Source organism: Maylandia zebra, linkage group LG7 (assembly GCF_041146795.1).
Source record: "Maylandia zebra isolate NMK-2024a linkage group LG7, Mzebra_GT3a, whole genome shotgun sequence".
NCBI classification, from domain to species: Eukaryota; Metazoa; Chordata; class Actinopteri; order Cichliformes; family Cichlidae; genus Maylandia; species Maylandia zebra.
Genome location: NC_135173.1, coordinates 55,536,051 through 55,559,485, shown reverse-complemented (window position 1 = coordinate 55,559,485; position 23,435 = coordinate 55,536,051). Strand labels below are relative to the sequence as shown.

Genomic DNA, 23,435 nt, shown 5'->3' with positions numbered 1-23,435 from the left:
AGGCCAAGTTCATAGACAAGGATGGTTCTACCCATGATTACTGAGAAGAGATCAGCAGAAGTAAAAAAGACCAACAGGCACGTGTGTTTTTTACTCCACAAATAAAGAGTCTTGATTGCATAATACACAATACTAATCAAACTGGATGTGATCTGAAGACTCAGTTGCAATTTTTTGAAACTATTACATATTTTAAATGTAAAATCTTCTGGAAACTTTCAAGTTTGTTATAGTATAGCTGTTACATGACATGTACAATTTTCTCTGCATTACCTATTTACTTGCATCCTTACAATGTGATCATGGATTGTCTCTCTTTGTTGTTGTTTCTTTCAGCTGCTCTGGGATCACTACTTCAGATGGATTCGCATATTTGCTATGGTACAGGCTTTTTCCCCTATTCCTAATACAACCCTCCGGACTTGTGTCTCCTCCCCATCTCAAACCAGAAATGTTATTGTCAACAATTGCCAAAATAAATAAATAATACTGGTATTTAAATTGTTGTAACTTTCTAGCCTAAAATCTGTACACCAAGCTAGAAAGAACACTTCTGTCACAGAAACTGCATTCATTTTTTTTTTTTTTTTTGGTAAACTCACTTTTATATAATCTTTCAGCTTCATAAATAATTATGAAGCTGAAAAGTGTCCCTGACATTAAAACATGTCTCTTTTAAAGAGAAATTGCAACAAATATAACAGCACAGTTCTTTGAAGATATTTTAAGCAGCCAAAAAGGACTGCCCTGATTATAATGTAGGGACAACAAGGGGCATCGGGGATGTCAAACATAAGGCCCAGGACCCAGAACCAAAGACTCAGATGACGCCCACTGATAAATTGAACTTTTTCCTCTTATATTGGGATATCTGAGAGATTAAATGTGCAGTTAAACTTCTCTGCACTGAGAGAAAGACGAGTTTCACTTGTCTGCCCCCCTAAGATCAAAGTGTGCATTATGTGGCTCACGATGTAAAATGAGTTTGACACCCCTGCTCTATTTATCAGTATAAGCAAAAGCATTACAAATAGAAAACAAATAGAAACACTGGGAATCACTTTTCGGCACACAGGCGATCTTTGGTGAACGGTTAACCGAGAGAATAGTTTCAGGTAATCTCACTTGAAAACACATTTATCACGGTTTACACTCTGCTGCCCTCTGCTGGAGGTCTACCATAAGTACAATCACATTTCTGGAGTTTTAAGCGTATAAACATTTGGTGAGGGAAACAGTCACTCTTTCAGAGGAGTCCTGGAAACCTTCACTTAAAGCTTACGCAAAGCTTTGACGTAACATTTAGTGTGCGTGAGCATTTTATTACAAGCAGATAACAGCCTGTCCCAGCAGGAGTCCTCTTTGCTCTTTCCCTGTTGCTCCTGACGTTGGTCCCAGCTGCTCCCTCCCCCTTCCCGGCTCCTCCTCTGTGTGGCTTCTTGGTCCACAGACCGATTGTCCCAAACTTTAAATCCTTCCTGAAGCTTCTCCCTTATCTGCGGCGCGAGAGCGAAAGCAGAAGCCGATGGCAGAAGTATGAGATATGGTACTGATGACCGAGCAGGCGGACAGACCTCTGACCCCGTTATTCTCAGCAGAACAACTTCCCTGCAAGGACTCCCGAGGGAACCGCTCGACGTGAGTGTGGGAAAGATGCAGCCAGGGCCCGAGGCTGCCTTTCAGTTTAAGTTGGGGGAAAGCGATTGATGGGGGTGGGGGTTTAAGCGTTGGGCTTATTTGCATCTGCATCCTGCTTCAGAGTGTGGATTTGAATTAAAGGCCTCTGCTGGCTCTGTAAAAGCACGAATTTAGCGAGTACGTGGCACGAAATACAGCCAAGATAGGGTTAATTTGCATTCCAGATGGCAAAAGTTATGTTGTAGCGCCGAAGGCCAATTTTACGCCTGCCCCGTCTCTTTAACTCAAAGAGATGTTTCTGTGCGTTTGAATGGGAATCTCCAGAATCTCGGTGCCCCAACATGTTTTGTTCCTGTGATATAAACCATTACAGCAACACCGGGTAATACGAGCACGGGGAGAGACAAGTGGAAACCTGAGGCAGCTGCTTTTTGAGAACGTTTAAAGATTACGTGAGAGGTGTTCGCTACGGCACAAGTTTGCCAGCTTCTCCCAGGAGAACAGAGAGCAGCGACTTAACTGTGTCATGTCTGCAGGTCTGAGGTGGACAATGGAGGCGAAGGGAGGCAGCGGAAGCACGGAAGGTCACCTGGGGACCTCCAGCTCTGTCTGGAGACAGCGTCTGACCAGTCCAAGAGCAGGAGGAAACCACTCGGCGTCAGGTGGACAATGTGTATATTTTTATTGTTTATAAGCACTATATAAACCTTTAATGACAAGTAATAAATTAATAACAAGTTCATTTTAATGTCAAACATAAAAGGACTAAATTAAAGTGAAAAGAAAGGATTTTTTTGGACTTGTTTTTTAGTTCAAAATGTGCTAGTTTTCCATTTTTACTGCAGCTCTGCAGCTGCGCCCATCCTCCTACATACCTGCACGACCAGAGAGCTGTTTACTGATTATGTTGCTGCTGTTCAAGCAGCTTTTACTTAACCACGTATGACACGCTGCGGAGCCAAATTAGAGGGGTTTACTTTTTTGCCTGATAACAGTGTTTAGTGATAGTTTGAGTTATAAATCTGTGACAGTACTTTTCCTTCTGCAGTTACTGTTACTCGTCCTCCTCAGGTGTTGCCATGATAGTTAACTGTAAACACTGACCTTTCATTTGCCAGACTGAAACCTGTGGAGCAGCTTTCGCCAGTGCTAAGTCCATGTGACTTAGAAACAAAGTTTGAAAGGAAGAAATGGCAGCCTACCCAGGTAAAAGAACAACAACAACAAAAACAACCCACATACTGATCCATTGACAAATACCACCAAACCCCAAACTGTTTTTATGTATATACATTTGCCATTTTCATAATTTAAAACTTTGCCTTTCAGTTGTCAAAAACAAACACCCAGTTCCATAAGTTATTTAAGGAGGTCAGCAAAGATGAGCAGCTCAAGCAAAGTAAGTTTCACCTTTTGCTTTCAGGCAAAAAACAAAGGAATGTGACAGTATTAATGTGAAAATGTAACCAACAGGTTACACTTGTGCCCTCCAGAGAGATATTTTGTATCAGGGCAAGTTGTTTGTCTCTGATAACTGGATCTGCTTCCACTCCAAAGTCTTTGGCAAAGATACCAAGGTACGTCACTGTTAACTCTAGTGAGGAATTTATCTGAAATCTTTGCGATTAGCTTGTTTGTTAAAGAACATGAGGTCTTGTCCTTCACAGATTTCAATCCCGGCGATGTCCGTGACACTTATCAAAAAAACGAAAACAGCGCTGTTAGTGCCAAACGCCCTCGTGATCGAAACTCCGAGTGAACAGGTAATGATGCAGTCAGCTTTTCCCCGACTTTCCTCTCAACCCGCTACCTGGCAGATGGGGGGCTGTAGTTGAGTCTTGTTCTGTTAGAAGTCAATAGGGCGATCGTGGCTCAAGAGTCGGCAGTTCGTCTTGTAATCGGAAGGTTGCCGGTTCGAGCCCCGGCTCCGACATCCTCGGTTGTTGTGTCCTTGGGCAAGACACTTTGCCCGTTGCCTACTGGTGGTGGTCAGAGGGCCCGGTGGCGCCAGTGTCCGGCAGCCTCGCCTCTGTCAGTGCGCCCCAGGGTGGCTGTGGCTACAATGTAGCTTGCCATCACCAGTGTGTGGATGATTGAAAAATGTAAAGCGCTTTGGGGTCCTTAGGGACTAAGTAAAGCGCTCTACAAATACAGGCCATTTACCATTTACTTCCTGTTAAAAGGGGAATTTTATATCTCCACAGTCACCAAATGCCGCTTCTGCAGTATATGCTAAAAGTAAAATGGAATTAAAATGAAAGTGATGCTAAATCTCTCTTTTCCAGCATGTGTTTGTGTCATTCCTCTCTCGAAACGCCACCTACAAGCTCCTGAAGTCAATCTGCCTTCATTTAGAGGTAAATGGCATCTTCTATACGGGTTATGCAACTTGTTCTAGCGGTATTCATTAGCTAGCTACATTTAGTCTTCTGCAGGAAATCTACGTCCTAATTTACAACACAACCATTGTAAGTTAGAATATATTACTTTACAAAAACACTGAGCATTTTCTCTTCACCCTGCACCACAACCTTCCACACCATTCGAGTCATTGCAGGCTACGTAAACCTGAGGTGTTGTTACATTTGTCGAGATGTGCTCGTCAGGTCATGTGGAACGTTCCAGTTAGAGTTCCTGCTGAACCATAATTCAGGCATTACTGCTGAAACACGTCATGTTCTTTGCACTTTAATAAATCAAATTAACTACATTTTTTAGAGAGTGTCTGTACTTTCTTTCTCTTCTGTGTTTCTTTAAGACTGGGCAGTTACCAGAAGTTACTTTGTATCTTGGACGCAGTATATTAAACATTAGTGTGTTCCAGCTTCCTCTCTTGTTACACTGTAAACTCTGTGTATATTAAATTGTGTCTAAATCCAATACTGGGCTCTAGCAAAGGCCCAGTACTGAAAAGTATCAAAATTCAAAAGTTAGCAACTAGTTAGCAAGTAGCTAACAGAGACAGTTTAGCATTTAGCTGCTAAAGAGCCAGGTACTCAATGCAGGAGTTGCAAGCAAATGGAAGGGGGTGATTTTTAATTTAGTCAGCTAAAGGGAGAGAAATATGTTCACTAAATGCCTGTAAACACACAACTCTAGCTTATCTTTTTTTCCTCACGTGTGTTTAAATAGGCAACTGTTTGCTAATGCAGATGAAAACTTTGCTAAAGCAAATAGTGAAAAGGCAGCGTCTAACCAAAACGGAGGGAGTGACTTCATTTTTCTGCACGTTGTGTGCATAGAAACAGACAACCAAATGAATTCTGCTGCTGGATTCTGTCTGAATAGGCAACTGTTTGCAGACAGTTTCATAAGTCAATACCAGCTAAGTCTGTTGTCATTACAGGTGGATAAGTCCTGTGGCAGCCCCGTGACTTCCTCTTGTGAAAACAGCTTCAGAATCAAGTGCCCATCGTCACTTCCTCTGGTCAGTAAGGGGTCTGTTCTTTTTCTGAGATGTTTATTTGTTATTTTCTGTTGCGATAGAAAGAGCTATACACATAGCTTGTTTTCATGTGATACAACGCCTACATTGTATGTGGTGACCCATGTTTCATGTGGGCTGCAGGACTTTTCTAGAGACTTCTCTGACCTCGATGGAGTTGTGCAGCAGAGACGGCAGGAAATGATGGAGAGCAGCAGCTCCGGGTCTCAGACTCCAGATTATGACAAGTTAGCTGGTGTGTCACCCATCTTCTTTCCTCCTGTGTAATTATATAGCTACTGTGTACTCGCTCTAATCTACTGTACACAGTTTGTAGAGTCATTGTTTGTCTCTGTAAGGGGTGTCAGGTGTCACTGTGGCTTAGACAGCCTTTAGTATTTAGCTGGAGTCAAGCCAAGTGAGCCTCTGGGACTTTGTTTTTATTATAGTGAAGACACTTTTCACAGAAAGAAATCTCATTAAATAATTAACGTAATCTCCATTTTATTCTCAATGACAGCCATCAGCACTGACACAATTAGTTTTTTCTATTTTACAGACTAAAAGGACTTGTCACATTTGCGAGCTTGTTAGCCTCTTAACATTTATTCAAAGTCGCCAGCCACTGGAGTCACAGCGTTTTTCTCTGTTGCTTTGAGCAGACTTCAGCGGCCTCCCAGGCACATTTCTGAACACAGCGAAGAGCGGAGAAGTTTCAGTCCACGCAGATATTCACCTCCAGACTCCCAGCCAAAAGCACGGACCCGCCCTCAAGAGCGGTACTTTGATAATGGCTTTCTAAAAAAGAAAAGATGCTTTGTTGTTAATGCTTCTGTAGTCTTCGATTTCACTGTTTAGCAGGAGCTATTGAATGTTGATAAACGGAAAAGTTTCAGTTGGATATCAGGATAATCCACGCTTTTGCCACTGACCTTTATTAATAAACCTATTTTGACAAAATTAGAAGAATTATATTTGTACATTATATCTGCAAACTACAAAAGAAGGCCTGAGAACAGCTCAATATCCCAGCCTGCCGCTATCACACCCCAGCTTACCAGTCAGCATGTCATATCTTCTTTGTTTGATAACCAATAGTTTAAAGACCAAGTTTAAAGACAGCTGACATACTCATACTGTTGTATATGCTACAGTTAGAGGCACACGTGTCTTGTGGAAACAGATGCAGAACACAGAAATTAGAAATTTGACATTCTATCATAAAGTATTTGTAACATTTCTTTATTTCTTTCTAAATAGTTCCTTGCCTTGTTGATGAACATTACCAGAGATACTCATTTTTTTCCTTTGTTGCTTTCACATGTAGACCCAAGCAAGCCAGCGCGGGGAGCTTCTCCAAAAGACAAGTCCTCACAGCCGATGTCATTACAAGCCATCCTCCTCATCTATCTGTTTCTGTGAGCAGCCTCTCATTATGTGGAATTTGAGAAGCCCGAGCAGTCTGACAGACACTTGTTAGGATGTCAAAATCATTTACATCATTTGGCTTAGTGACTGTTCTTTTTGGCTATGATTTGAATCCTCGTGTTTCACTGTGTTTCTGTGTATTTAACAGAGTCGGCGTTCTTGTCTTGTCCTCCTGTTACATGGCGTTCAAGATTGTGGCTCTCGAGCAACGTTTGAACTCTTTGGTTTCAACAGGAGAACATATGTACAGTGAGTAAGTAAGGATTTAAACTTCTTTAGAAACTTTAAGGATTGTGAAATACACATATTCACCACATTTCCAAATGCATGGTTTTTCTTAGGTAGCGCAACTTTCTCATTATTTGGTTAATAATTTGGTGTAAATCTTAATGCAGCAACACTGCGAGCCAAAGGTCACAGGATGAAGTGAATGCTGAGATCTACGGGGAACTGTCGACCAACCTGTTCAAGCTGGAGAAGGTTTGTCAGATTTTGTGAGCTAAACAGCAGTTATAGGTGCTAATAAAAATTGTATTGTTAGATATAATATTTGAACTTAAAATATTGCAAACTAGATCTGGCTGATTTGTCATTATAATAGAGTCAGCAAAGCAATAATTAGAGCCTGAACAACATAGGATTTTTAAGACTGATACTGATATTTATGTGATTAAGAAATCTGGAGTATTGGCTGATATTTTCTCAGATATCCGAAACAAAATAGATATTCATAGCATTTCTTATTTAAAGTAACTTACGAGTTATTTCTAAGATTATATGACAATACAGTTTAAAAATATTCTTCCGTTATTGTGCTATCAAGTCGCTCATTTACCTTCTGGCCGATTCTGCTCGGATCAGCTGTTTATTGTTGTGTTGCAGAGTGCCCCCTGGTGGACAAACTGTGCAAACAGCTTTAAGGTAGCTGCAGGTTTTTTTTTTCCTGTTGCTTCTTTACTCTTTAAATTTGTATTTACTGGCCATTACAAATGCTGATACTGATATATCAGCAAATAGCTGCGGGGCCAATATATTGGTCGGGTTATAACTTCTGGCCAAACTAGTGCATTTTAAAGTAGCCAATCACACCGGAAAGCTGTAAGCAGCTGTGCCTGGATGTGCCCTCAGAGGTGCTGTCCTCCTCATATGACATCATCTTAATATTGATGTCCCTCTGCAGCTAGTGCACTTTGCCTCATTCCAAGCAGCTGTAAATGCAATCAACACAGACAGTCAGTACTGCGCAATGCACTGTTGACAGGAGACTTTTAGCAGTGTGATAGAAAAATGTAACATAAACCAGTAATGCTAAAACAAATCCAGGGAATCCAGTCTAATAAATTGTACCTTCTTTGCTTTACTGTCACTCTGACTGACACTGACTGTGCTGTTCTCTCCTGATTGCAAAGTCAGGATTCCCTTTAATACTGAAACAGGTGAAAATACTAAAAACATGTATAAGGGTGACAGACCAGGGATAGCAAACTCATTTTACATTGTGGGCCACATACAGCCCACTTTAATCTTAAGCGAGCCAAACCAGTGAAACTCTTCTTTTTGTTACTGTACAGAAGTTTAACTACACTTTTAACCCTAATGAGAAAGAAGTCATTTTTCTAAACGACATAGAAATGCTAATGTAGTAAATGAAAGAAAGCACGACTGGGAATTGATAAGAATTTAACTGATTCCACTTTCAATATCAGTTATTGATTCTCATTGACCCTGCCTGACAGTCACCACCATCGCCATCAGTAAGGACACAAATATGATCTTTCTCTTAGATATGAACACAAAGCAAAGATCAAAACCAGCATGAAGAAGCTTTAAAGCGATCACAAACAGGAGGCTGCAGACTGACTGCTCATCAGTCTGTCATCAGACAGTACCTGTTGAAGTTCAGAGTCTGGCTGCTAGGCTGGGGTCAGGATTCATTCAGCTAACATCACTCTGGGTTCTTGGCTAGCTTAGCATTAGCATGCTATCTGTGCAGGTGCCTGCAAAGAGCTGAAGTTGTGTTAACAGCATAATGCAATTGTTTCTGTCCTGGATGCAGTATGCACTTTACTATGGCGCTGTCATAATAAAGTGCAAAAAACCCCAAAAACGACTATACTATATTTATTTACTACTTAAATATTTATTTGTGCACATGGATTTAATTATTGGGGCCAAAGCGCTCACCGTGTGACAATCCTTGTACGCGTGTGTGCACCTCTTGACCTTTGTAACCTGGCGCAGCTGGATTGAAGATGCGAGTGTAGGATCATCTTTTTTGCCCCCATTTTAATGACATCACACCCAGAAATGTGACTCCTTGTAAAACCACAACATTTTGGTTTTTTTGTTTATAGTATTTTTTTTATTTACATTACATTCATTCTGATAGAAACAGAAAGGTACAAAAAACAGAAAAACAGAGATTCAGTAAGACTATGGTGAAGGTGACTTTTATTAAGATGCACATTTTAGAAAAAAGAAATTTCAGAAGTCTTGGCTTCAGAAATATTTTACTGGGAATGAAATGATGATTGATGGTGTCACATTTTAAATCTAACCACAGTTGTACAAAGCCAGCTGTTGCCTTCAAGGACCCAGTCTTTATGCTAAGCTAAGCTAATCAACATGTTTAACATAATTGTGAATTATAAAGTATCCCTCACTTGCGTTTGTTTTTTCCACACCACAGATTCAGAAAAACCTCCAGAAACTCCTGGAGGAGACTTAAAAGAAGACTGTGGTCTGTTGTAGTGTCCACAGAGAAGAGCGAGTGCTGTGTAGAAGAGATCGTGCTTGAGCTGTGCAGATCAGCCGTGATCAGATTTGGTCATAACTTTCTTGCCAAAGCATGGACAGCTCATACACAAAGCATTCTTTAGACTGTGTGAAGTGAAATTGTGCAATAATGACTTCTTTCCCTTTTGCACTCAGGACTATTTGATCACTTTTTTTTAACAGAAAGCTGTGCTGAAGCAGTGTGCTAGTTTGCTAGTGGTAGTGTTAGCGAAGTGACTATGTTTTATTTATTTAGCTTTCATGTTACATTTCACAGTAGTAAGATTGTTAATAAGTTGTCAGGTCCAAAGGTTCTATTTCATGTCAAGGTCAATGTTTTTGTCAGCATTAAAATGTCAGTAAGTTATATTTTTATCATGCTTATGACTCACTCATCAAAAGATTGTACAACACTCAGCTTGTTCTTATGGTGTGATGTCAACAGATATGTATAAATATACACTTTGCTTTGTGAAATCACACAACAGTAAGAGCAAATCAGAGTTTAAAATATATTTTTTATTGTAAGTGTGGAATTTTTAATTTTCATACGAACCAACTGCTGTTTCATTCAGATGCAATTGTATAGTTTCTCAAACCTAGCAGCGTGTACTGCATTTACCCTGTTCCCATTCTGTTTTCACTTTGTTTGTGTGTATGAAAAACAAAAAAAAAATGTGTTTAACTTTAGTTGTGACCCTTCAGATCACAGCTTGTGCCTTTGTGATTGTATCACAGCTCTAAAATAAACGGTTTTTCATGAAGTGTTTCTTGAAACTGGCGTTAACAGCTTTTTTACTTAGGAGCACCAGGTTACATAAGGCTGATCACTCAGCCAGGTGACGCGCCTGCAGACCACAGACAAATGAATGCAAACAGCACCGATGTAACCCAAGAACATGATGACTGGCCTGCTCACAGCAGTGAAAGAAGAACTCTCTTTACTACAGTGTACAATAACACTTTACCACAAATAAAAGACTAATGTGTGCGCTTTTTAAAATTCTGCAGTGGGAGTTTGTTTTTGTTGTAATTTTTCCCCTACAGTGTTTTTATTGGGTGACAGGTAAAGGTAGACCAGTTTGGCATGGAGTAATACATGGAGAAAGTGATTTGGAACTGGCTTCTTGACATAAGCCACACCTTACCTGAAAAAGACGTCATCTGGATGGCAACGTGTTACTCCAAAATTCCCATCTTAAACAAGCTCGGCCTCAGAAAACATATTGATCTTGTTTTTTTAATCTTTGCATTGAATGTTATCTTGCATTTGTGAACTGCTGTTCAGTCACACTTCAGTACAGTTCAGTAATGGTGCTCAGCATTGTCCTTGTGTAGTTTTCTCTGATTTCAATTCAGAACATTATGCACCATAATCGTTGATAATACCACATTATTTGTAATTTTATGTTGAGAAATAAGTGATGGACATTTAAAACTGAAACATAGTTCAAACTGTTCCGATGATGAGGATGCTGCTGTGACTTATAAAGTGTCCCCTTATTTTTATTTGTTCTCTAAATAGTGTCACCAACATTAGCTACCCCAAATCACTAGAGATTATCAGTTCATTTTAACATTCCAGGTGACAGCAAGTCAAAATTATGTTACCTGTCCAGCAGCAGCCTGCATTAAGCTTTAATATTGCTATAAACTGAAATGGATCAGTGTACGCCTTTTATTCACTGTTATGTTTAAGTTTTGGGTGACGGCACAAAGACTGAGAGAGGTGGATAGAGAGGGAGAGAGTAGGATGAACACAGCAAAGAGAGAGCAAAAAGAAACAGGTAAGAGTGGACATGTGGTCAAATTCACCAAAAATTATATATATAGGCCTATTGTATGCCTCTTTAAAATGTGTGACATTTAAGGGACCTTTATTGTGTGATTGAAATTAAAATTGTCCGTAAGGTAAGTTTACTCAGTTACAACAATAAAGTACAAATTCAGTTCCATTCAGTTTTATTTATATAGCACCGAATCCCAACAACAGTGACCTCATGACATGGTATATTATAAGGTAAAGACCCTACAACATTAGAGATAAAACCCCAAGAATCAGATGACCCTCTGTGAGCACTTGGCAACAGTGGGAAGGGAAAACTCCCATTTCAAAGGAAGAAACCTCGGGCTCAGAGGTGGCTACCATCTGTCGTGACTGGTTGGGTGTGAGGGCTCTCTGGATGAGAGCCAGAGTTATATTAATAACTAATGATTAAATGCAAAGTGGTGTATAAATACATGGAGGGTGTAGTTGCAGTTAAGTAAAATGTGAAAAAGTCATCATGTAAATGAACAAAACATTACTTTAAAAAGAGTATTTACAGTGCAGTATTCAGTTACAAAATGGGTGACTTTCAGTATTTGTACTTCATTCCCTACTTTGCATTGTACTTTGTAGAAAGAAAAAAAACCTTGAGCAGCTCAACATGCTAATCACACTAATACATGTACTTAGTCATTCAACTACTGTACTGTACTGTACTACATATTGGGCCCAATTTGAGGCCATGAAAAGCGCAGTGAATGGTTTTTAAAGTACATTTAATGATATATCAGTACAGATGCTCAGAAATTTACAAATGATAGAAATACATGTTGAAACAGACTGAAAAAAATTGGTTGTCAGGAAAAAAAACTGTCTTATAAAATTCGCGATTTTTTTGCTTCCGGATTTCACCCCCTATTTCAATTGAATTTTATTTATACAGCGTCAAATCACGACAACAGGCGCCTCAACGCGCTTTATATGATAAGGTAGACTACAATAATACATAAAGAGAAAAAACACAACAGTCATATGAGCAAACACGCACACCAGCGCTGTTGTGGCGGGTGTGTCTAAACAGCGACACCTGCCGTTCAGGAGAATACTGCAGGGAGTACTCGCGCCCTCAGCTCTGGAATAAATGGTACCGACGTCACTGTTTGCGGCCAGTGTAAACGGGCCCATTACATTACAGTCTCCGGCAGCAGAGCAGCCCGCCTCCTCTGGATTGTGGACCAATGACTCGGACGCCTCTACATCTCGTCTGCCTCTCAACCCGCGTTCAGCCCCTCGCATGACGTAACGCCCAATCTGAAAGTGCAATGGCGATATTGGACAATAACAGCCATCGCGCTTGGGGTCCACATCTATATTATGTGGCTAAGGTTCAAGAAAACACCTCCAGCCGGCTGCAAAACCACATATAATATCGGCACAGAGCGCGAGCGTCAACCTGCGACCAGGAAAGGTGATCTCCCAGCCTCTGCACGCGATGACAGCTTAGAATAAATCGCTGGTGAGTCCAAACTCTGCTGATTGCAACAGCATTCGCCAAAGGGGAAAAAAGGCTTTTCCAGTAAATGGTCTCTTGCAGGCAGCAAGCCTGAGATTTCAAAGGGGCGTGGCGGTATGCTGGGTACTACTTCTGACTAACGGATGCTGATAGCTTAGCAACAGCGACGGGGAAGGAGAGCAGAGACAATGGATGTGCCATTTGTCAGCATCGTTACTGGGCAGGCTGAGCTGAGCGCGTGTTTGCTGGACTAGAGAGAGAGACACGATCCTCGCCACTTTGTTCCAAGTGAGCAGCAAGGAGCCGTGGATGCGGAGTGGAAATGTAAACAAAGGGTGTGGGCCTTCCAGCTGGCCTGTGATGCTCTGCCACACACATGAGCATCATGTAGTCATGTCAAGAAGAAGGCCAGCCAGCTCTGGATCACAGCTGCTCCAGAGCCCCAGAAACCCAGGGGTCCCAAACATTATACTGGGTCTCTGCAATAGTTTTCAAGCTGCCAGCTTTTATTTGCCGTGCTGGATTGCTTTTCTATTGTTGAGCAAGCTATTTTAAATTTCATTGCCTTGGACTTCAGGACAGTCTAAAACGATTTTCACTATTTTTGACATTTTATAGATCAAACAGCAATGCTTCCTTCATTTTAAATAGCTTTAATAGCCGTGCAAACATCAGTAAGCTATAGTTAACACTGTATTAATTAGTTTATCTGAATTCAAAAGTACAGCATTAAAGTTATATTTGTATTGTTTAATAGCAAAGCCACTGAAATACACTCACATCATAAAACTCTTCAGATTTTTTGGTTACAGTAATTCTAGTCCATGCGTCCACCAAACGTTTAGGTCAATGAGTTAAAATCCTAAGATTTTATATATATCTTATTGTGCTTGGAATAAAAATAAAACAATGTTTCCATCTGTCCACCTGTTCATTCCCCTATTTATCCATCCGCTGGATTGGTTGGGCTTAAGTCTACCTCAGCCATCATATAGCAAGAAGTAGGATACACCCTGGACAGGTTGCCCGTCTGTCACAGGGGGAACGCAGACAATCACTTACATTTACTGCTGATTTAGGATCACCGGTTAACCCTGTATTTGGACTTTGGCAGTACACCACTGACTGAACACACTGAACCCACACAGAGAGAGGACCTTATGAGGTGATGGTGCTAACCACTGTGCTGCCCTGAAAGACACTTTTATTACTTAAAAGTAACAACAGCACCCACAGTATAAAGGTAACAAAGTAACATCCATGTAAATGCCATTGTATTCCAATGAGAAAACTTCTATTAGTCACTTGGCCTGTCAGGTGGTTTTAAATTTGTGGCTAATCAAAAGGATAATGAATGTGAATATGAAGGCATGGGTTAAATACCAACCAGAAAATGCAATCCTGGACTTTTAATGGCCATATGAATATTGAAACTTGGTTTTAAAGATGTAGAGTATTGGTTCCCTTTTGGGTGTGATTAAAAAAAACAATGACAATCCAAATGGACTCTGAAAGTGAAACTGTTGCACCTCCCAGGCTTGACATTTCGCTTGTTTCCTAGGTGTGACGTGTGAACAGACACCATGGCCACACAGGAACCGTCCCCTCCTTCATCCATGGAGAGCAATAAGCCCGGCTTCCCCAAGAAGATCCTGGGCAACAAGCTGGAGGACAAACACCTGTGCAACTGCTGCCACAATATCCTCAGACGGCCTTTCCAAGCCCAGTGTGGACATCGCTTCTGTTCCTACTGCTTTAACAGGACTGTGAGGTGAGGAGTGGAATGGCCAAAGGCTAAAATAAGTGCTTTGGAAGTGATTGTAAATATTTAGATTAAAAAAAAAAAAAACTTTAATCATTTAATATATAGTAATGTTGCTCATTCTCCTTTGTTCAGTTTCAGGGAGCTGCTTTTAGAGCTTCTATCGGGCTAAGAGAAATGAAAAAGTTAATTACTACTTAAATGATTCTAATCCAGCACTATTTAATTCCAGCAGTAATTAGCGCTCAACTGGTAATAAATTAGTGCTTACACTGGATTAGTGTTATTAGTGTCCCACTGAAGTGGGAGACTGATGTGTCACTGATTCTTTGTGTGTTGCTTATTCTTTGTCAAAAGCTGTAAAACCACATTGTCAGCGGTTCAGTATTTCTTGAGTGGATCTCTTTGCTTTGACACCATTGATGCATCTCTGTAAAATATCTTCGATGACAGAGACTTGATCATATTTGGATGAGGGCGTGGAGCTGAAAGTAATCAGCTGAAGCTAACGAGCTCGATTTGCAGTGTTCTTCCATAGGCTGGATGGGTCGGCTGTAGGACAGAATCCTGCCTAACATGGCATAAAATGCTAGATTTTTACTCATGAGCCCAGTGGACAGAATGTTAGCATAAATAACCATGAACTGACTCTATTACTGTTCTGATAAAGTACATTAAAAAATGCACCAAAAGCACAAACATGATCGGGAGCTGCTAATATTATTAATATCTTTAAAGTGCATATAAATCAGCAGCTAAATCTTTAACTCATAATTTAAGTTGTCATAGCATATGTCAGTAGCATAAATTATTGGCTATGTTGTTGTTTAATTGCAGTAATGGACCTCAGAAATGCAATGCTTGCATCAAAGAGGATATTTTTGAGGACCCTACCTCGATTTTAAAACAAGGATGTGTGAGTACTCTTTTTTCGATTACTTTTTAAAAAATGAAACGAATCACCTTGATTTGAATTGGTGAAAGATTAAAAGAAAAAGAGCAGAAAACAAGCTTCTGAAGTTAAAATATGTCTGACGTGAGCTCTGCGTGTTGCCCCGTTTACATCATGTGCAGTCTGTGCAGTAGTAACAGCAGCGTGATGATGCTGGTGATTATGAGTTTCAGCTAATGCTTAGATAATATAATCGTCACCAAATTAAATCATATGTAAACTTACAGTAAAGTAACTGCGTGCATGTGTTGAATGTGCAGCTTTTCTGACACTGATGAACACAGCAGCTGGACGTGCGTTTCACAGATGCAGCTCAACAGCAGATCCCTTTTTATTTTCTCTCGTTTTTTTCAGGCTTTTCCAGACAATGCGGTTCGAAGGGAAGTTGAAAATCTGCCAGCTGTTTGTATCAATGAAAGCTGCACTTGGAAAGGAAGTATAAAGGAGTACGAGGTGAGGCGGCTTTTTTTCCTTCACTTGTTTTTCAGTAACCAGGTAGCCTAATGTTTTGTCTTTGTCACTTTGAAACGCTCGCTAGCCCCGCCTTGCATGGAGAGTACTGTGTGCATGAGACAAAGCAGCCTTGGCGCTCTTCTTGAGCAACCATAATCTGGATTGCAAACAGATGTTTAACAGAGTTTCTACAGCAGCCTGTGGGAGGTGGAAATGAGGCTGGTGCATTTATGAAACGGTGTAAAGGAGGCATTTGGATAACGTGGGAATGTGCAAACAGAGCAGATATTTCTACTGCTTTCAAGAAGTGGGAGGAAAAATCGATAAAGCATAGTATCACAAATTGTGACATTGCATCAATACAGGGACACCAAATTTCTGGTTTGTTTGGGTGTTGCAGGCAGGTTCCAGTAGACTACCTCGCAGCTGTGGATGAAGTTCAATGGGAATAATGGCCACGGTGCAAATAAAACTTGTACAGCTTGTTGTTTAGATTTGAAAAAGCACAATCAAGTTAAACAACTTAAATCTAGTCTCCTCCGTATCACATGTCCAACAGCTGCCTTTAGACAAATGCATACATTATGTAAACATATTGCTGCCACATTTCCTGTCTTTATATCTACCAGTTTCTTTGTGGGAAATTGTGTTTGCATGTTTTTCTTTGGTCTCTGGGGGCCGTAACATCTGCAGCTGTTGTTCTCCTTCTTGTGGCTGAAGATGGTTCTTTATAGCTGTGGTTTTTACCTTTGGACTCATCGTCCTGTTACAGAATGCTAGTGTTGCGTGAAGGATAAGACTCTAAACATCTAACATTGTTAAAGCTACAGCGCTGTTCTGTACGTAGACAAATAAGCCTCCCAGGTAACAGAGGTTACCATTCTGCCACAGCACCTCAGCATAAGCTCCCACTTTCCACAGATGAACCACGAGGGGAAGTGCGAGTTCATGATCATCCCCTGCCCCTCCTGCAAAGAACGAATCCGCTTCAATGAACAGGAGCGCCATAATGAGCGAGAGTGCCCTGAGAGGACGCTCAACTGCAAGTACTGCAAGGAGCCGTTCCACTTTAAGAATATCAAGGTTGGAAATGATTTATTTAGACCAAAGATGCTCGTCGGGGCCTGTGCGGCAGATCAGAGCAGCTATTTGTGTGGCATTAAAAGAAACGCTGCTGCCTTTTCGTTTTTTTCAGGCTCATGATGAGATCTGCCCCAAGTACCCGATGATCTGTGAAGGCTGTGCCAAGAAGAAAATACCCAGAGAAAAGGTAAATCTGAGACCAACGTGCAGAAAAGGTTGTAAAACTTTTATGGTGTAAAACTGACCATAGGCCATGTAGCTGCTGTACATTCTCTTTTTCACTAATCAAATGTGATGGCAGGGAGTATGCAACTGAGCTTCTGAAAATAATGAATGTACTTTGTCATGTTTACTTATGTTTAATAAAAAAGAAACTGAAGATATTCAGACTAATCAAACAAATTTGAAGATGTAATATGTAAAATGTCACAAGATACAAAGTAACAAATATAAGAAGAAAAAGACACAACTGATTCATCACTCGCTGTTAATACACAGCAGATGGAAAATCATTTATATCGATTGTGAGAAATTGATTATTTTATTTCTTTTGTTTCCCAGTATGTGGACCATATCAAATTCTGCAGCAAATTCAGAACTCCATGTCGATTTCATGTGGTGGGATGCGATATGTCTGTAAGTAGCCCGATTGTTTTCTCAATAACAAATTCAGTATTTGAGCACACAGTCAGATTCGAGACTATAGGAGAGAAAACATCATCTGAACCAAGATGAGGAGGAGTGAGGAGGTATCTTTTTTCCAGTGACTGTATATAAAAGATGAACAGAGCCACTGTGATGTCACAATTTGGTTTGTGGACTATTGTTTTGAAAGTTTGAGCATTAAGGATGACCATCCTGCTTAGTTCTTTAAAAACACAAGTGCTAGTTAGCCAGTTTGGTTAGCAGTGTTATTCATTGTAATGTTTGGGATTGAAATTGTTATTGGAAAAACTATCGTGGCCTTGAGAGGTCACTGCAACTTAGGAAAACACCAGCAAATAGAAAACCGCCACAAAAACACACAAAACACAGTGGAAGTTTAAAAAAATGCTGCTAATACTCAACGGGACAAGCTAGTAAACGGCTAATAGTAGACAGTAGACTATTATATATTCTTAGTGAGAGATGTTTTGAATTAAAAAAATAAAAACAGGAGTTTACAATACATTGGTGGAAATGAATCATGTGAATGAATGAATCAAATGAGTTAAGACTATGTTAGATTTACCGTTCTCCTTTACTTCAGTAATTACTCTGTGCATTCATATATTGTTTCTGGTTTCTGTTGCACTTTTGCAGGTGGAGAAGGAAAAGATTCATGACCATGAGCGCGCATATGCCTATGAGCACCTCAATCTTCTGCTGCATTACATTATGGGCATGAAAGTTAGCATGGAGGGCCTACAGCCCCAGGGACTGGAAGTAGCCGGACACAAACTGGTGGAACTCCAACAATCCCTCAAGGAACTCGAGGCCAGAGTCTCCCAGCTCAGCACCACCTCCTCTGGGCCTCCCGTGCAGGGAGCCGCCGCCGCCGCATCCTCATCATCTTCCAGCTCTGGACCTCCTGGTCCACCTGCTTCAGTTCCTCTACCTCCACCTCCCACTCTGCCTCCCACTCTCTCTGTGTCCACATCCTTCACGCCTCTGCCCAGCTCCGTGGGCGCAGCGCTGGAGCTCCAGCTTCACAGCGAGAAAACCAAGGTGGCCGAGCTCGGGCGCAGGTGCACGGAACTGGAAGTCAAAGCTGGCACGTTTGAAAATGTGGTGTGCGTCCTGAACAGAGAGGTGGAGAGGTTCGCCACCACCATGGAAGCCAGCAACCGTCAGCATAAACTGGACCAGGATAAGATCGAGGCTCTGAGCAACAAGGTAAGCTCGAGCCATGACTGCAGCATTCCTTGTTCTCTGAGTTTTAACTCAGTCAAATCTGAACACACAACAATGGACCGTTCATTTTTAGATTCACCATTACTTTTTCTTCCGTATCGATGTAATCCAGAATCCTGGAGAGATCTTAGGTTGTGGTTGAATCTGTTTATTTGCATACAAAAAAAGGTGTGAATGGCTGATTTAAGGATAGGCGAGTCTAAAAAATACTTTTAGCACACACAAAATACCTGCATAGATTTTACACTTCCGGTGTGTAAAGGCTGCTACTTTGAGAAAACTTGTTGCCTGCCAATTTATAAAATCCTAGAAAACACAGGAAAAGGCTTGGAGATGCTTCAAAGTGATACTTTGAACAAACTCAGTCTTTTCAAAATATTTGTAGTTTCTTCCTTAAAGGCAGAGTGATGTTGATCACCTTGAATTGATGCTAATATGAATTAGTCATTTGTAATGTCTGAGCATGTTTGTGAAACCAACCAAAACTACTGCACTTTTAGTTGGTTATTCTCTCAGCTGCTGTTCAGTCACTGCTGGAAAATATCCAATTTAATGAATATGTGTTTGTTTTCCAGGTGCGACAGCTAGAGCGGACTGTGGGGCTGAAGGACCTGACGGTCGCAGAGATGGAGGGACGGCTGAGAGAAATGTCCGCCACCACCTTTGACGGCGTCTTTATCTGGAGGATTTCAGATTTTGCCAAAAAGAGACAAGATGCCATCGCAGGCCGAGCCCCTGCCATGTTCTCGCCCGGTAACACTGCGCATTATCACGGTGTTGATCCAAAATCATCAGCCTAGAATACCAGGAGCATGATCAGTGAACTGGTTTGAGAAGAGCAGCAATAGATGCCTGCAAAATTAAAATCGTTGAAAAAGTTATTACTAAATTGTTGAAACTGTTGTTGTCTTGTGCGAATAATTAGTTCTCTTTCTTGTTCTCTTCCAGCCTTCTATACCAGCAAGTACGGCTATAAGATGTGCCTACGGATCTATCTTAATGGAGATGGGACAGGGCGTGGCAGCCACTTGTCCTTGTTCTTTGTGGTGATGAGGGGGCTGAGTGATGCCCTGCTTAAATGGCCCTTCAACCAGAAGGTAAAAGATTAAGAAACAAGCAGGCATTCAAGTATCCCCTTCTGGTTGTTGACCAGTCTACTGTTTTTGTTGTTCTTATTTCTTTAAGGACCACAATGAGGTTTGTTCTGCTGAAACTTGCCTATTTTATCCCAACAGTAATCTCTTACTTATTTGACTTCCAGGTTACGCTGATGCTGCTGGACCAGAGCAACAGAGAGCACATCATCGATGCCTTTCGACCTGATGTCACTTCCTCCTCCTTCCAGAGACCCGTGAGCGAGATGAACATCGCCAGCGGCTGTCCACTCTTCTGCCCGCTCTCTAAGCTCGATGGCAAGAACACTTACATTCGTGACGACACCATCTTCATCAAGGCGATTGTGGACCTCACCGGCCTCTAGACGACCTCCATTGGGTGTTACAGTTTGGCAACCAGGCAGCTCTTTGACCATTAAAGGCTTCATTTTGGCTCAGTCGCGGTCCCTTTCAGGGCGCCATTTGGGCACCTTGCTGTCCCCCGCAGCTTTGGGGAGACAGACATGCTTGCGACAGTCTGCTGCATGTAGCTGCTCAGACCAGACGATGCAGGCATTCTTATACCTTGGTGGTCTCTGTGTGAGAACCCTCACCTCTGTCATTGCTGTACATTTGGGTGCAAAACTTACTTTCTTGACATCACAGCATCACCATCCACGGTGATAAAGTGCCGTTTCAGTTCTGCAGGCGAGTTTTCAGTTAGAGGAAGCAGGCAGCAGTGCGATGTAGTCAGAGTGGTGTTGAGCAGAAGCAGAGGGGAGTGAAAAGGTAGAACTGCATCTTTGTTTTTCGTCCCCTGCTTTCGAAGGCTGGGGGATGTTGCAGAACATGCAGAGTGTGTTAGAGCAGGGCTGTAGATGTGTTTTATGTGATCACTCTGGTGAAGCTGGCGGTAGAATTATAATAGAGTTAGAGCGTGGCTTGATGCAGATTTTGCTTCCTCTTAAAGATTGTGGATATTGTGAGCGTCTCAGTTCCAGTGTGGAGTAAATTTGCATAGACAAACGTGGAGTTATGTTATGAATAAGATTACAGGCATTTCTTTTTATTTCTTCATTTCTTTTAAACAAAATGCATGCTGCTGGAGTTTTAAGTATAAAGTATAAAAATGCTCTTTTTTTGGGAGGGGGGGGTTGTTTTGGTTTTTTCTTCAACTGAGCTTCACAAAGTTTCATCATTTGATATTAAACTTGTTAGTGATTTATCCATCTGTGATGGTGGACATTGCCTGCATGTCTATGAAGCCAGGCTATTTACATGTAAAGTCAGTGTTGCGTATTTGTTCCTAATAAGGGGGTCGTGGTTCTGATTGGTGGTTTGGTACATCTGTGGAAGATACAGTGGAGTTACCAAGGAGTCAGGGCAGCTTGCCAGTCAAGCCTGAGGTGTAAAACTTACATGTGGTTTTGTCTCTGACAAACATACATCGCTGGAGTTTTTCCCAAGGATATGCTCACTAGCTCACATCTCAACACATAGTACCGTGCCCCACCACAGACTGAGGTCAACGCAGATTCCACGAAATGAAGGAATAGTATGTTCCTTGTTTTCTGTCCTTACAGTATACAGTGCGTATGTGTTTCTGCTGCTATATGATAGAATACTCATGTGAAAATATATATATATATATATATATATATATATATATATATATATATATATATATATATATATATATATATATATATATATATATATATATATATATCGCTGCAAATATAAATGAGCTATGTGTGTGGAGGTAGAGAGGATGGAGACAAGAGATTGTATTGTTGTATTGTTGCAGATTGATGTTCAGCGCAGCCCCCGAATTTTTCGTTTTCCCTTTTCGTGCTCTTTCACCCATTTTCCCCACAGCACCACACATCGAACAAAAACTCTGGTTAAACTGGGATGCACTTTTTCGGCACGCATCCTGAGGTTTTAAGGTTCACGCTGGCCTGTTTGGAAACCAGTCTCGACCTGTATTGAAACCTCTCTGTGCATGGGAGGCTTCGATTCATACTCACTATGGAGTTTCACAGCGGCTTTCCTCGTGGGCCACGTGTGAATGCATTTATTTGTATTTGTTTGGATGAAAATACGTAGAATAGTTATTATGTTATATCTGGCGCCGCTTCCGTTCAACAGAAGCAGCTGCCTATATTCATAGCAATGTATAAATATGTATCTTTCATATCATAATGTTGAAATAATCTATATATCAATGTTAATATACACAAGAGGTTATAATAAACATAGTATTACTGAATACCTTATTAATTCTATATCTATATACCAACTTTTTGTTTGATGGTTTGAACAGGCCAGGACAACCCCTTTGTGACTTGTGATTCTTTCTAGAGTGCAATATATGATCATGTCTGTTAGGCTATACAGAGGTCACGCTCGACTCATTTGTTTTCATTACCCATTCTGGCGCCGAAGAACCGCAACCCAATTCTCCGAGGAAATATGGTGCTTTCCTTGTCATAAATCATATGCTATTTTATCAGTAACATGAAAATCACAAGTCAGTAGCTATCTGTGAGGATTACTGGCTCTGTGGGCTTTTAGAAAGATCATTTTATTGCTGAGGAATTCTTGTTCCATACAGTGAGTTTATACTCTTATCTTAGAAACCTTTCAGTGAAGGCTGAGCATGTAATAAAATAGGATTACATGGACTTTTTAAAGTGTTCTCGTAATGTGCCAAACTCAAATATTACCTCCATGTATGAACACTGTTGTACTGCAAGTTGAATTTTATGTTCTATGCTAAAATATGGTGCCAAATATGTTTCTATTTAATTTTTCTATGAAGATGCGTGTGTGAGATTTTAATATGAGGCGTCATTACTTCTGTAAGCACCAGAGGAGCTGATTAATACTGTCCCATTTAAAATGTCCTCAGATGAGGTTTCTGAATGTAAGCTTTAATTAAGTTGGTTTTCCTTTTCAAAAAACACACAACAGCCGTTCTGTCTTGTGATGCAGTTGACTTGAACCAACTTTTTTTGTGCACTTTCTATCGTTTGTTTGTCCAGACAGGGTATTTTGTTGAGCGATTTATGTACCTTGAAATCAGAGCCATATATATTCTGATGTTGATAATTGATGTATTATGCTGAAAAAAGGACATGCAGTATGTAATAAAGCGTGGTGGTTTCAGCCTGTGTTGATTTTTTAAAGTGCATCTTTAATAGAAAGTATAGAAAAAAGAGCATTTTGAATCTTCAGTTAGCATTTTGATAATCAGCCTTGCCATTTTTTAGGGATAGATATTCTAGATAAAGTGCTATGGGTGGAACACTGAGACTCGCCTTGTTAGTGAGAAGCAACAGGCTAATCAAATGCTAGCTTTTCACACACCAGAACTAAAGCACAATCTACTGGAAAGTCCTTATAACACTGCAGCCCATTACATTAGATAATCCGATCGCAATGCTCCAAAAGGCACCGACAGCGCAAACACAGAGGAGAGCTCATTGACTACAATTAACAGAGGTGAGGCCTAGTGGACACCAAGTAGCTGTAAAAGACACAGCAACTATGACTCGCTGGAGGGGGATTTGGACGTCAGTAGAGATCACTCTGTGTGGAGTGGTTGTCTGATGCCACTAAGCACTGCTGTTTCAAGCTGAAAACTGCT

At 40.9% G+C, this 23,435-nt stretch overlaps 1 protein-coding gene across 1 annotated transcript; it reads left to right on the top strand.

Moving 5' to 3' along the window:
• The first annotated feature begins 1,399 nt into the window (after positions 1-1,399).
• Positions 1,400-22,954, top strand: LOC101482312 (uncharacterized). The gene is given in 26 exon segments (XM_076885504.1): positions 1,400-1,638; positions 2,175-2,300; positions 2,757-2,844; positions 2,968-3,037; positions 3,112-3,215; positions 3,306-3,401; positions 3,924-3,995; positions 4,985-5,065; positions 5,207-5,318; positions 5,725-5,841; positions 6,390-6,480; positions 6,639-6,743; positions 6,886-6,970; positions 7,373-7,411; positions 9,180-9,215; positions 12,229-12,332; positions 14,125-14,317; positions 15,111-15,224; positions 15,615-15,713; positions 16,635-16,796; positions 16,909-16,983; positions 17,358-17,432; positions 18,099-18,671; positions 19,265-19,442; positions 19,638-19,786; positions 19,951-22,954. Coding segments are annotated over 26 exon segments (3,258 nt in total). The 5' UTR covers positions 1,400-1,543; the 3' UTR covers positions 20,170-22,954.
• The last annotated feature ends 481 nt before the right edge of the window (positions 22,955-23,435 follow it).